Source organism: Labrus mixtus, chromosome 15 (genome assembly GCF_963584025.1).
Source record: "Labrus mixtus chromosome 15, fLabMix1.1, whole genome shotgun sequence".
Taxonomy (NCBI): Eukaryota; Metazoa; Chordata; class Actinopteri; order Labriformes; family Labridae; genus Labrus; species Labrus mixtus.
In genome coordinates, this window is record NC_083626.1 from 9,569,192 (window position 1) to 9,584,191 (window position 15,000).

At 44.6% G+C, this 15,000-nt stretch overlaps 1 protein-coding gene and 1 long non-coding RNA gene across 2 annotated transcripts in view; both read right to left on the reverse strand.

Moving 5' to 3' along the window:
* The window catches only part of LOC132989554 (uncharacterized), a 42,276-nt gene extending 39,300 nt beyond the window's left edge, over positions 1-2,976 (reverse strand). The window contains exon 1 of the long non-coding RNA XR_009675923.1: positions 2,883-2,976. This is a non-coding gene — a long non-coding RNA (uncharacterized LOC132989554). The remainder of the gene's footprint in view (positions 1-2,882) is intronic.
* Positions 2,977-4,732: 1,756 nt separating this feature from the next.
* Positions 4,733-15,000, reverse strand: part of LOC132989401 (rho guanine nucleotide exchange factor 10-like protein) — a 36,979-nt gene continuing 26,711 nt past the window's right edge. The window contains exons 23-28 of the mRNA XM_061057012.1: positions 14,767-14,990; positions 14,403-14,560; positions 14,130-14,272; positions 9,314-9,485; positions 8,082-8,198; positions 4,733-7,945 (exon numbers count right to left, since the gene is read on the reverse strand). Coding sequence (XP_060912995.1) covers positions 7,362-7,945; positions 8,082-8,198; positions 9,314-9,485; positions 14,130-14,272; positions 14,403-14,560; positions 14,767-14,990 — 1,398 coding nt within the window. The 3' untranslated portion in view covers positions 4,733-7,361. The remainder of the gene's footprint in view (positions 7,946-8,081; positions 8,199-9,313; positions 9,486-14,129; positions 14,273-14,402; positions 14,561-14,766; positions 14,991-15,000) is intronic.

Below are 15,000 nucleotides of genomic sequence, written 5' to 3' on the forward strand. Positions count from 1 at the left end.
TGATCGGAACAGCCTGGAGGAGCCGGCGTAAGGAGAAGAGGAGAGAACAAGGAGAGAGACAGCTGCAAACCAAGAGCTGATGCAGGATCTGAGGGAAAATGAGGGACACTGCAGCAAGACGGACGATGAGAGGAGCCGAACACCCAAAACAACTGAGCTCAAGAAACGAGTTGAAACCTGAGCACCTTTATTGATTTACAGCCGTGGAGGTCCAGGTCATCTTACTGCTGGTTGTCACATGGTTTGGTTGAAGCAGCTCTGTTTGCTTCGTGTTCAAGAGCAGCTGTAAACACTTCTGATGGTGCATGTCGTCGAAAACAGGGCCTTTGTCTTCCCTAAAAGTACAGCTGCTGTTTCATCCTCGAGTCGTCACAACATCTGCGAGTGAGGGGAAAACACAATACTGTAAGATCTGGTGTTTACATTAGAAAGAACGTAAGAAAGACAGTAAGTGTTGGAAACAAATGTCACTCTGTTAGCCAAAAAACAAGTAGTAAAAAGTAAGATTAAAATATTTCTACTGTTAAAGGTTTTATATGTGATTTTTCACACTTAAATGTAACCGAAATCAAGTATATCCTCTGGAAAATAACTCTGTGAGTCATGACTGTCTACAATGGGTGTAACACCTGAGTCCCACTGTCTGTGATGTTTTCAGAGTTTTCAGAGTCCTATCTTCAGTTTGTTTACATCGCCCGGACGGCCGGCTGACTCCTCCCCTCGTATATAAAAGTTGTTTAATTGAGGGACTAGAGAAAAGAAGGATAACATACTGTACTCACTGATTAACTGTGTTTCTAGATCACGCTCATTTCAGGTAAATTTACATGCAGTGTGAAGATACGAGCATAATAAAGATCGCTAGCATTAGCATGCTAACACAACAATGCAGCGCGAGTTGTTTTGGTTTCATGCTGGTGCTCAAGGGCGACATCTGCTGGATCAAAAAATCACATATAAAGCCTTTAAACATGTTTGAGACATAAATGATCACTTTCAATATCTCAGTTAATTAACGACATAGGAGGGCCCCTGTTAGTGAGCGCTCCCTGTGTGCAGAGGCTGTGGTCCTCCGGGTCCAACCTGTGGCTCCTTTTCAGAATGTCCCTTCCCTAACTCTCTCTCCCTGATTTCTGACTCTTTCCACTGTCCCTCATGTACTGAATATTTGATCTGAATAACTAAACACCTTTTCTCTCCACCAACATCTCTGCATAAACTGACTGTAAGAACCCGTTGTCGCTCTCAGAGGCCAGCAGTTAGCGGTGAATCAGCCTTTAAAGCGTCTTTATCTCCTGTTCTGTGTTGTGTTTTCTCAGAAGAATGGATTATATGTGGAATGATTACAGGAAGGATTTTAATCAAATCCTTATTGATCCAGAGCCACAGAGGATTGTCGGCCTCCACAAACACAGAGGATGAGGAACAAACACATCAGCTGTGATCAACTCTCCATGATGTCACCCATCTCGAGCTTGTTGGAGCCAGAGCTGAGAATATTTTGACCAAACGATGGAGGAGGAGCGAAGGGTTAGAAAATGCTGAGTAATCAACCGACAATAGAAGTCGTGTTATGAGTCCATCCATAATTCACACCAACTTGAATATTAATCGAGATGCTAATCTTTGCAGGAATCAGACTTAAAATATAACCTGAATACAGAGCGGCCGACGCCCCAGAGAGTCCTTTAGTACCTCTGAACCCTGAACATCATCATCATCATCATCATCATCAGCTATCTGCAACAAGGCTAACAGTCAACAGCAGTTAGCTTTTTTTAAATGACATTTAAAATAATGATGACATCTTTTCTTCACACTCTATGGATTCTATATTTTGCAAACGTTCAGCTCCAGTCCTGGTCTCTGTCTCCCTGGTTCTCGCTCCTCCTGCTGCACACGAGGAGGAGGGGGATTCAGGGGAGCAGGTCGGAGAGACATGGAGGCCTTTTAAGATTGTTTGTTTTGTTATTTTAGTTTGGGCTGGGAATCACCACTAGTCCTATTTTCCATCTCCAGTTTATTTCTTGAGCCGTTTTAGGGGGAGGTGTTGGCTCAGCACCTTACCGTTTTTGGTTCTTTGTGGTCGGGCTCTTCTGTCTTTTTTGTTTTCTTTGGCTTATTGATTATCCTCAGATTACTTTGGGGAGGGGGTTCCACTTCAAATCTTGTTTTGAGCAATAGTTTATTGATTTTGATTATGTCGGTTCTTGCCAACACAAGAACCCAAGATGAACTTTTTACAGTTTACAAAAGCGTCTACAAAAGCTCAAAGGGAAATTGGATCAAGACATCAAAATATCCAAAAGAAACTCTGAGTTACAGACGGGCAGTGTTTGGATTTTTGGATCAAAAACACTAATTTTTTCTGTAGAGTATCAAAGTTTTAGGGCCGTGACTTTTCTGCAACATCTTGATTTGAAGCATTGTCTCCGGTCGTCACTACATTTTGGTGAAAGTTAAGTAAAATAAAACATACAGTAAGATAAGTTTTAGAATGGTGAGTGAACAGATTTTGAAGACGGGAGTCCCTGGTTCATCAGAATCAGTCAAACAGTCAAACAGTTACATTTATTTTCCGTCAGTGCAGACGGAGGTTGCAGAGAGTTCATATGATTAATGTATCAACAGGTTGATTCTCGCTTGGCTTTTCCCTGAATAAATTACTGACAGTGCTGCCATGATGACTCTGATATGTTAAACAGACTCATACAGAATAAATCTACTGCACTGTAATCTCTCTTGTTCGGATTTTCCGGTCGTTTCTGTGCACGGCAGAGACAGTATTGTTAAGGTGAGGGAAAGGTAACTGCCTGTTTTTTAAAACGCTAACACTATTTCAACTGATTATTTAAAGGTGACATATTCTCCTCCTCTTCAACCAGTTTAAATAAGTCTCAGAGCTCCTCAAAACATGTGTGTGAAGTTTCTTGTTCTAAATCCACTCTGATCCTGTATTTGATCATGCCTATAAACCCCTCACCCACCTGCCCTTTGTGATGTCATGATGGGAAAATCTCCAAACGGCCTGTTTGAACACACATCTTCTGAAAAGTGGAGCAGGTAAAAGACAGAGAGGATGGACTTTTCTCATCATTGGGGGGTTTGTAGACAGACTAGAGACACATGTTAGTGTTAGAGGAACATGGTGAAGTGGATTTTACAGAATATGAAACAGAACAGTATCAACAGAAGTGATACAGTTCCAGAAACACAAACACTGCCAGTAAATGTAAAACTTTCAACACATTTTATTTCATTGTTTTTCAAAGTGCCAGTGTATAATGTACCACTAATTACAGAGACCCGCTTAAACCTATGGTGGCCCTGAAGGTCAACAGCAAATACATTTCACTAAATGCAAAATATTTCATGACACATAAACATTTAAAAAAAAAGGAAAGTTTACGAACTTCACTACTTGTTTATGATTGGACGAAACCCAAATCCTTAACAACAGACATACATAATTTCCTGTTACTTGAAATGTTTTTGTGTTTCACCCTTTTTTTTTGCCGTTGACCTTCAGAGGCTTCGTACCAGCCAGGCTGCAACATTTCTGTCCAGAAGGTGAAAAAAAATAAACCCGTAAAAAATGAAGAATTAACCCGATTCTATCTTTAATATCTGTCAAGTAGACGCATCAACAATAAGAATCGTGTTTCTGGGAGAACATGTTTTTTTTTTTTCTTTCAGGATATTTCACAGAAAATAACTTGAAGGAAATGTCCCATGATGACACAAACTGCAGTCAGAGTACACAAATGTAAAAGTCTGTCACTTACATGCTGACAAAATCATGAACATTCATTTTAAACATCGTAATGGGTTTATCTGAAATCCAAATATTTCATCATTTTATATAAATAAATACATTTTATAGTACAAACATATTCGTGTACATACATTATATGTTGATGTTTCTTTGACCTTCTTACCTGTGAAGCCAGCCCATAATATTAAGGTTATGACTTTTATTATCTATATTAGTTATAAAAAAAGTTACATATTTGTGATTGACTTGATTGTAAAAAATGTTTCTGTATTTTTTTTTTATCACAAAAGTCCTGAAATGCTTTTTCACTACAGTTATGCTCTGAGCGCAGAGCAGAGGTCACGGCAAGTACCAATTATAAAAAAAATCATGTTAAGGTGCTGTGTTATCGCAATTTTATCCATTTACACACATTAAAATAATGTAATGAGCGTTCACTACCTTAGATTTAAACAAAAAAACTCAATATAAGTGATGCAGGGTGTGGACAAACTGTCCGGAGAGCCGTATGAGCAATGAGGATTAAATGAGTTATAGTCACCTTTATTTTTATGTCTTGAAGTAAACCTTAAAGGAGCAGTATGTAACTCTGACCCCCCCCCCCCCCCCCCCCCCCCCTCCTCCCCCCTCCTCTCTAGAGTCCATGCTCACGCAGGTTTCCATGTTTTGGACACTGAAGCTTCAGTGTTTATCCAGCTCTGCATGGGTCTGTAAACCTTTCTGTGTTCTAACCTCTCTCCATTTTTCAAAAGCATCTCCAATATTGATCCTAGTTTGAGCACGTTTCTGCTCCTGCTCCTCGCCTTATCTTGGTCTTATCAGATTCAGGATCTGGTGTTTACATGCACACAGAGAAACCTGGTTCTTCATCTCGCTGCAAACATGATCAATACTAGTATCCTGGTTTCTGATGATTGCTTCTTATTGACGCAGGCGAGGTAATGCATATACAGTACATACCACAGTATTCAGATTTATTTCAGAGCTCTCCAGGTAATAAGGTTTCTCAGAACCAGAATAAGAGCTTATCCCAGCTTCTAGAATCGTGTTATGTTCACATGCACAAACTCAAAAACCAGGATAAATTAAAAAAAAGGATACTAAAGTCCATGTAAATGCAATCATTGAAGCCGAACACAAACTGAAATGTAAACTAAGTGGTGTTAGGGAGAGTTTGCTGCTAGAAATATTCTTTCACCAACGCTCTTTGGTCACAGGGGAGGTCTCAGAGACTTTTGGCCCAAACAAGTCGTCTTCAAGCGGCTGCACACAGTTATTTGTACCTCACTCTGGTACTTAAAGAGGTCATATTATGCCCTTTTTGGGGTTCATATATTTAATCTATGTACCTACTAAAGTATGTTCACAATAGCTAAAGTTAGAAAAAAGTGTGTTTTCATGTACTGCTGCTCCATGCACCGGCTCGCTTCTGACTCTCTCTCTAAGGCTCTGAAGTTCCCACGTTCAGAGTCCCCACGTGTGCCAAGTCTGATCTGATTGGCCTGTCGGCTCTGCCGTAATTGGTCAGTCGCTCAGCACGGTTCTCGGAAATGTCACGCCTCTTTTACCATATTGGGAATGCAGTCACTTTGGCTCCGGGGAGCAAAAACATTAGCACCTTAGCACTACTGTGCTACCGCAGGCTACGGCATATCGGGTGCGTGCTACAGAAGTTAATGGGCCTTAATGAGCTGCTGGGCTCACCACAACGAGCCAATGGGCTTAGATCAGTGATCTCACACTGACAAGACGTCACACTGGAAACATTTTTTCGAGGGGGGCTAGAACCAAGTGTTACATGCAGCTAATGCTACAGCTAACAGGAGGACGTAGGAGAAGCTGCGTTTCTGCAGACTTTGAATTTTTGCACATAGATGTGTCTAAACATGCACAGGACACTTGGAAAACACACTAAAGAGCATATGAAACCAGAAAAAACATAATATGACCCCTTTAATGTACTAATGCCTCTGCAGAGTACAGTTCTGGACTCCACTCAGCTCATGTGAAATTGTTATTAGTTAAACAGGTAGTACCTGACACTTTTTGGGATCATTCAGCCAAGGTTCATGTTGATCCGAGCCGATATTCAACGACGAGGTACAAAACACCGATATCACTCAGACAACCGTCCCACTGGGACACTCTGCTGAAGCCAACCTTCAGCAGTCTGCAGTACCACTTTGCAAGGACTGAGAGATTCTTATTTGCACACAAATGATACTTTTATGTTAAACTAAAGAATCTCATATTACATCAAATCCCTGCATGTGTCTGAAGATGTCGAAGACACAAACACAGGCTTCACATGGCGGTTTCAATCAGTGCCGCTAAGACCCCCTGCCTCCTTAGAGCAGGTACCATCTGCATGAAAAGTGAAGAACTAAAAGAAGTAGTACCAGTGTAAGTGATGAGAGTAAATACTGTGCAGTGTGGAAGTACATGAGAGTGACCTTCAAGGCTTACTATGCGACTTTTAAAGCAGATTTTTCACTATCTTTGGACACGCCTCCTTCATCCCTCAGCTCCTCCCTCTCCTCCTGTCTCCACGCTACCCCTGCGCCTCACTTCCTGTTTCACCAGCAAGTGTCTGTAAGACCGAGAGCGGCAGACAAACATCTGAAAACAAGATTCTGCCTCAATTTCAAGTTGATGTGGTTGATATCTGTTTTGTTTTTTTTAAGGTTTATTTTTGGACTTTTTATGCCTCCATTAGTGAGGCAGGACAGCAGACAGAGTCGGACATCAGGGAGGAAGTGCGAGGAATGACATGCAGGAAAGGAGCCACGGGCCGGATTCAAACCTGGGCCACCCGCCTAGAGGACTACAGCCTCCATACATGATGCACGCGCACTAACCACTAGGCTACCTGCGCCTCATCTGTTTGTCCTTTTTCTGACACACTCCCTCATAATGCTCCTAAACACGGCATCCCTGAGTGGGCGGGGCCATCTCTCTTCTCCAATGTGGTGACAGGGATAACGTGGTGGAGGGGGAGGGGGAGGGGTTAACAGGAAGAAAAAATAAATGTTTGAGCTTCTTAAAGCCGCACAAAGAAGCAGCTCATCCCTCGGTCTGGGAGCTGTTAACACAGAGCTTAAAACAACAAACCCAGAGGGAGTTTGACTTCTCTCTTTCTCGCAGATTAAGCCTTTGACATTCAACTCTCATGTGAAAATGTGAAATATTATTCTTGACATGCACAAAAAGAAGAGGCTCACACACAAACTACATCTTCCACCTGCTACATGAGTGATGTTGATACAGTTGCGTTCGATCCGATCTGGACTAAACATTGAAGATTTTTCGGTCTTCCAAGTTTTCCCAAATAAACTGGAGGTAGCTTCTGAATTCACAAATTACATTTAGCTTTTATGTCACCTTGCTGAGGTCACTTTGTTAAACCGTCACAAACCTCGAACAGGTCCAGGTGTTTTTTCTGGTGTTTAACTCAATATGAAAGTCGAGGTGTCTGTAGCTCCTTCGGCTTTGGCTCACATGTTGAATGTAGCTGAAACGATGTCCGCAGAAGAACAACAGCTGAGTCTTTAACCACAGTGACTTACTGTTCCAACGTGCTCGTGCGTCATTGGCTGAGCGTCAGAGGGAGCTGCCACACCAGCAGAGTGTTCTCAGCAGCATCCGAGCACGCTTCAGGCGAGGCCTTTTGTCCGATCCGTCTGTGACCTCTGCCACCAGAGAAGATGGCTGTCGACGTGACCTTACTCCTCTTGGTCTCCGCCTCCTTCCCCCACTCCACCGGCCTCCCCCTCACCCACACGTCAGGGTCCTCGCTCACCTCGTAGATGGAGCCGTCCTCCGGGCTGTGCTCCAGGGCGTCCTGCGAGGACCTGGAGCTCCCCTGCTCGGGCAGCGCCGTCAGCAGCTTCCCGGGCAGCTGGCAGGTGGAGTAGAGGCGGTACTGCAGCAGGAGACGCTTTGGCTTCTCCTCCCCCGGTGGAGGGGATTCAGGGTCCTGAGGGGAGCTGCTGTGCTCCATCCTCTGCCTTCCTTCGTCTCCTCCTCCTCCCCGTCCGTCTCCTGGAGCCGACTCCTCGCTGCCGCTCAGCATGGAGTCCCGTCTGAGGAGGTCAGAGGCCAGAGTGCTGGTCGTCGACACCAGGAAGTCGACCGGACCGCAGTGAGCGTTCAGAGACGTCGTCCCTTTACCTGAGGGGTGAGAGGGTCCGTATGAAGTGTCTGATGATGTGATGATTATTTTACAAGGGGATTTTATTTTAACATTATTAATGAACAAACATCAAAGCTTCCGTTGCATTCAGCAGCTTCTGTTCACAGCACTGACCTGTGATCTTTGGGATACCCTCCAGGGTGGGCACAGGGAAGGTGAGGATGACTCCCTGACTCGTCCCCACCCACAGCAGACCCTGACAGATCAACAAGCTCGAGACACAAACCTGACCTGAAACATGAGAAGAGATTAAATCCTGCATGAGGTTTTTTTTGGCAGTGAGAGGAATCTTTTTTCTTTTTTGTTTTTCAGCGTTTTTTCATCGATCACTCACCAGTAGCATTAATAGTGTGACATGCAGAGACACTGCTTATCAATAGGCAAGGGAGCCAACCCTGAGGGGCCCCAGGCCAGTAGGGGGCTCCTGAGGGCTGACATACTTCAAACCAAAGCAGGGGCTCAAAATGTGCAGAGTTTGCAATGACTGTAGGAAACCTCCCTAAAGGGGCACTCACTGAGAATCATTATGAATAAGTAGAAGTACATGAGGTTTAAATAGAGCAGATAATGATGATAAAATATGAAGTAAATGATCGGCTGTTGGTTGTCTAGCCTTATCTGTGAGGGAGAGGCACTTGAACGACGTAACTCTTGCTAGCTTTTAAGTTTTGCTGTTTTGCTCTTTGACATTGAACATTAGTTAACTTTGTGGGCGGAGCCGCTGACCGAGTCGAGCACTGCTGGGGGTCGGAGGAGGGAGACCGGCAGTCGACTTGTTAGCTTAGCTGGACGGCTGAAAGAACGTGAACAAGCTGTAAACATTGGAAATAACAAACTAAATGTTTACAGATTACAACAGGACGGTGATCATCGCTGGTTGTTGGGACCCCAGGTGAATTTTAACTTAAAGACTCTGGAATCCCTCCTGGTGAAAAGGTTCTGTTTGTTCATGGCTGATTACGGTAAGGAGGCGTCTTCTGTATCTGGGAGATTTCTAAGGATTTCTCTTCCACCAACAACACAGCTTCAGTTTGCTGCACGTCATCCTTTCTCTACATTCACCTCTTAGGTTTCTCTCCTCTCTCCAGCTCTCGGTAATCCATAAAAGGCAAAATGGCGGCATTGAAATTATTTAGAGAAATGAAAAATCAAGGCTATACCTAGCGACAATAAAATGCAGATTTTTAGTTGAAGCCTAACGTAGCTTTGTACAGACACAGAAATCAGTTCAGTCTGAGAGAGCACAGCGATCAATCTCTCCACAGTCGGTGACAGTGAAGGACAGAAAGCAGCACTCTGCTAAATCATCTTGTTCTGTTGTCAATTAATATTCTGGTGGTCCTTACCTGGGGTCAGAAGGGCGGTGCGGGTGGAGATGTTGACTTCCTGCAGAGGCTCCAGGGTCTCTGTGTGAAACAGGTGGATGGAGGAGCCACTGCAGAAGGCCATCCACACCCCTCCTCCTGAACGCACCATGTGGCTGACACTGCAGCCGGGGTCAGGGCGGGCTTCAAAACACTGCAGAGAGAGAGAGAGAGAGAGAGAGAGAGAGAGAGAGAGAGAGAGGTCATCATCTGCACCGCCACCAACATCTATATTTTAAAGGCACATGGATACATTTGTATGCGGCTGTGTTAAATAAAAATCTCTTAACTCAAGACAAATCAAACATTTGGTTCCATCCTCTTAAAGGAGCAGTATGTAACTCTGTCACCTAGTGGTTAAAATGGGTACTGCAGTCCAAATTCAAAACATTGTAGAGAGCTGTCCCCCCCCTCTCTAGAGTCGATGCTCACTCAGGTCACCATGTGGTGGACACTGAAGCTTCAGTGTTTATCCAGCTCTGCATGGGTCTGTAAACCTTTCTGTGTTCTAACCTCTCTCCATTTTTCAAAAGCATCTCCAATATTGATCCTAGTTTGAGCACGTTTCTGCTCGTGGAGCTTATTAGAAACATGCAGAGGCTTTTTAGGTCGGGTACAATCACTTCTATCTGAACCACTTCTTTTGCCCGCTTCCATCGCTGCAACACCTGTTGGTTTGACCTGATAACTGCTCTCATATCTGGCAAACTGAGGGGTGTCCAAAATGGCCGTGGGGGGGGGGGTGGGGGTCGCCTTAAAACCGCCTACCTTCTCTGGTCCAAACAAATCCAGAGCATTCAGGAGCAGAATCTAAAGTTAGAAGGACGCTCTCCTGTCAGTGTTACAGCTCGTTCATTAAGAAGAAGACTAAACACACACTCGAGTATCCGACAGCATGGCTCTCTGCAGAGTGTCGAGGAGTGTGAGAGCAGACCTGAGAGCACACAGAGCAGAGACGTTGAGAGACTCTGTGAGTGGGTGAGTAAGAGGAAACTAATGAGCCAAACTGAGTGGGAGAGGTGAACACTGAGCGTGTTACCAGCCAGGAAGGAAACATGCAGATTTAGAAAATGGGCACAGCTGTGTTCTTATTTCCAAACTGATTGTATCGTGTTCACCCCGCTCTAACCACAGTCCACATTCGACTGTTTGGACTGCTCTCTGGACACATTTCAGCCTAAAGGCCTTCATCAGGGCGTTCGGGCTAACCGCTGCAGAGACTACTCCCCTACTGAACATCGATAAGCTGGTCCCCTGCTTTACTACCTGGAATTCAAATAAACTTCCAGGGGTATCTTTTTTTTGCTATTTGATGAATAAACCAACCCAGTCCAGAAAAACAAACATCTGGTGGATGCATAATCATCAACCTGAAGGCAGCTGGTTGCATCAAATCTTAATTTCACAGCAAAGCGCCCTCAAGCTTCTGTAAATTATGTGTTGTTCTGGAAGTATAAATCCACTTTCATTTTCTCCACAGTGGATTTGATTATTAACCATGATGTCATAACCATCACCGGAGGACTGACCATGAATGCTCCTGTAGGAGACTGAAGGTCGTCTGATATCAGCCTTCTTTTAAGAACATGGTTTAGTCATGATGTGCACAGAATCCACCTTAAAGCACGTCCTTCAAACTTTGTGTATGTCTCTTCTCGTTTTAAGAGACACACGGTTTGCAAAGACGATAAAGGAAGTCTGTCCTCAAAGCGTGGATATAAAGAAATATGTCAGAGCAAGTCTTGAAAGTTTGAGGAGTTTTTTTTGGTCCTCTGTAGCGCTTTTCATTTTAAGGGCACATTCATATTTCAACAGTCTCACAAAGCCTGATTGTAGCAGAAAGGTCGCCGGCTCGCACACGTACAGAACACAGTAACACATTCCTCAATTAAACTTTCCATCCGTCCCCACGGAGACGGAGCGGCAGGCTTCTGTGCGGAGGAGCAGAGGAAGAGGAGTCACAGCGCCTCTGGCAGCCCGTTAGCTCCAGACACACTCATCTGTCAGTCAAGCTCTCAACACGCACAACAAGTGTCAGAGAGTCCCAGAGGACTCACTTTCTACACACACAGAGCGCACACCTGATGCCTCACACAGTCCATCAGAGTCAGAGCGCTGTGAGGGAATCACAGCTGACAGCCTGGGACTGCAGGACGAGACACTTGAACACACGAGGACATGGAAACAGGAGCTGAAAGACGTCAAATATTAAACCTAAAATCATTTAAATATGTGGAATTATTGTTCAGCTGTTGTTGAGTGAAACTAGGGCAGCAGCACGGCGCTGGAAGCCAGCAGTTTCAGGCTCGTGGAGCTGAATGTTAATTTGACTTCACACCGAGAAAAGAACAAAAGCACGGGATGTCCTCGCTGCAGCTTCTTAAAAATGTTGAACATACAAATATTCTGCAAAGGTAGCTGTACTGTCAAAGCCATTTTAAATCACAGCGCATTTAATTTAAGAATTCTGATTTCAGTTCATGCTAATAAAACATTTAATTTAGATCATTAGACATACGAATATAATTTATGGGGAATGTTTAATTTAATATAAGAATCTTGTATGACTTATTATGTGAGTTAATGGATTTATCTGGACATGTTTTGGTTTTGGGTTCTGAATTACTTTTTGATCGTGTGCCATTTTTGCCTTTATTGGAGAGGGCAGCTGAAGAGAGACAGGAAGTGTTTGGAGGAGAGAGCGAGGGGGATGACATGCAACAAAGGGCCGAGGTCGGATTCGAACCCACGGCCGCTACAATGAGGACTGCAGCCACTGTACATGGGGCGCGCGACATAACGGCTAGCTAGGCTATGGTTTGGATGTTGTCACAGAAATAATGAAAAAACTCTCGAGTGAAATAAATGACGTGAGTGATGATTTATTTATGGACCAACTTCAGAATTAGGCAACATTTTTATAGACCTTTTCAAGAAAATTGCCTCTACAGAATCACTCCTCATGAATACCAACTTGGGCTAATCAGAGTTACAGCAGCAAAAACTAAACGTTAGAAACCTGTGAGTCACCTTCCAGAGCAACCCCACAATTGAGAAATTCACAAAAAGTCCTCCCTTCATGTTCAAACCTCAGAAATACAGCAGGATAAGAAGAATGCAGGACTATTATTTCATGTTTTTGCTCTTCAGGTCTGGCCTTCAAATGCTCTCTTTACAGTTTTTATTTCAGAAATGAGCTCCCCGGGACCACCAGGAAGAAATCCAACCTGCTAAAGACAACGATAGTGCACCTCTACACCGCCATCATTGACCCCCCCACCCCCCCTGCTTCACTGCCAAGGACAAGAGCAGGCTGCAGAAAATCATGTTCTGCAGGGAGTGATTGGCTGCAATCTGCCATCTCTGCACGACCCGAACACCTCCGAGACCCTGAGGCGTGCAGGTTGAAATTGTGGTCGACCCCTCTCACCCCGTGCACAGATCCATCAGGATAAAAAACTCACACCACAAGTGAGTCTCTTCCCCTCCGCTCCTCTCATTAATAATACCCCGCGCCCCCGGCCCATCGGGACACAGACTCTGTCCCAGCCTCGTAAAATATCTGACTTTATGTTACATACATTCACCTCATTGGATTTTAATCTCAGCACACTGCATGCTGCAGAAACTCTTTCCATACTTTGTACATTGTTATATGATATTATTTTCTGTTTTTAATTTTCTTGATAGTTGGGAGCACTACTGTGCACATCGGGTTCTAATTTTGATTCTTTTTTTACTTTTATATTGATCTCATAATGCACCAGAAACAACTCTCATCAGGGGGGTTAACAAAGAAACATTTAGAGAATTAAAACAAGTTCTGCAGGTTTATAATTCCAATGAATATCATGCTTTGGTGAGGACAAAATGTGAGGAGGACGATGCCCTCTTCAAAACGTGCATTACTGCAGCTTTACTCCTTTGAATCGTCGTCTTCAGTTTGCAGAGCTTACGGAGCACCGCATTACCGTCTCTGCTGAAAACACTCCCACGCTTCAGAGTCACAAGTTTGTGGGTGAATTTTTTATAGTTCTCCTCCTGAGAGCAGCCAACTCCGCAAAAACTCAAATCCAAGCAGGTGTATATGTCTGTATTTTGTAAAAAATGTCAAATTACACTTATTTTAAAGGAGCAACCAGTAAGATTTGTAGTGAGTGAAATGATAAAGTGAGCTTATATGATCAGACATTAAAGAAACATGTTATGTTGAAGTGCTGGCTTCTCTGACAACAATGCAGCAGCCAGTATGTCCTCCTTTTAACTTTAGATTCTGCTCCTGAATGCTCTGGATTTGTTTGGACCAGAGAAGGTAGGCGCTTTTAAGGCGTTTTGGACACCCCTCAGTTTGGCAGATATGAGAGCAGTTATCAGATCAAACCAACAGGTGTTGCAGCGATGGAAGCGGGCAAGAGAAGTGGTTCAGATAGAAGTGATTGTACCCGACCTAAAAAGCCTCTGCATGCTTCTAATAAGCTCCACGAGCAGAAACGTGCTCAAACTAGGATCAATATTGGAGATGCTTTTGAAAAATGGAGAGAGGTTAGAACGCAGAAAGGTTTACAGACCCATGCAGAGCTGGATAAACACTGAAGCTTCAGTGTTCACCACATGGTGACCTGCGTGAGCATCGACTCTAGGGGGGGAGACAGCTCTCTACAATGTTTAGAATTTAGACTGCAGTACCCATTTTAACCACTAGGTGTCAAAGTCACTCCTTTAAGCTGCATTCACCTGAAAAGCCCAGATAAAAATCCAGATCTGATGCTGCCCACCTGATGATCATGAGTGTGCATACCTGTGTGTGCAGGCTGGATCCTTGTATGACTGTCACGTGGTTTGCACAGCTGGCCCACACAGAGTCTTCAAGCGTGAGCAGACAGCTGACTGGCTCAGAGCCCAGAGAGACCAACCTGCAGGAGTCCACGTCCCACAGTCTCTCTGACGGGAGGGGGAAAACACGAGTTAACACCTACTCATCACTCTCTGCTCACTCACTAATACTGCAGTGTAATATTCTGAATGTGGAGCCCAGCCTCCTCACTCTCCTCCGCCTGCAGCGCTCGCTCACCTCCAGCCTTCCTGTGGTACACGGCTACTTTGCCGTTGGCCAGGCCGGCAAAGAGGAACGACAGCGAGTGTTTGAGGCAGAGGACGGGACAGCTGTCGGGGTTCACCAGGGTCAGCAGACACTGCACGGCTGTGTCCACGCTGCTGTACACATGGATGCTGCGGAGACAGGGAGACAGCCAAAAGTCAAATACTACACATTACATGATACAAGACACGACCTGCAGAGAGAGAGGTCAACACATGAGGTGTTCAGAGACTGTATTTTTAAGATCAACATATAACTGACAGACACAGTACCCTAAAACGTCTCAGTAAAAGACCCTCAGTCCCTTTGTCTCTGCAGACTGATAGAAACCACTGACCTGCCGTCCTGCAGACCCACACAGATGATGTTCCCGATCTTAGCCGCACTTTGTGTTTTCTCGGCCTCCCTCTCCTCCATGAAGGCGCCGGGCTCCTTCACGTACTCCAAACAGAGGACGGGGGCCCTCAGAGGGACGGTCTTCACCAGACGAGGAGCCAATCGGTTCAGGGAGAAGATCTCCACCTCGCCGCTGTGGTTTGAGCTGCTTCCTCCACCAGCAACCTGGAAATAT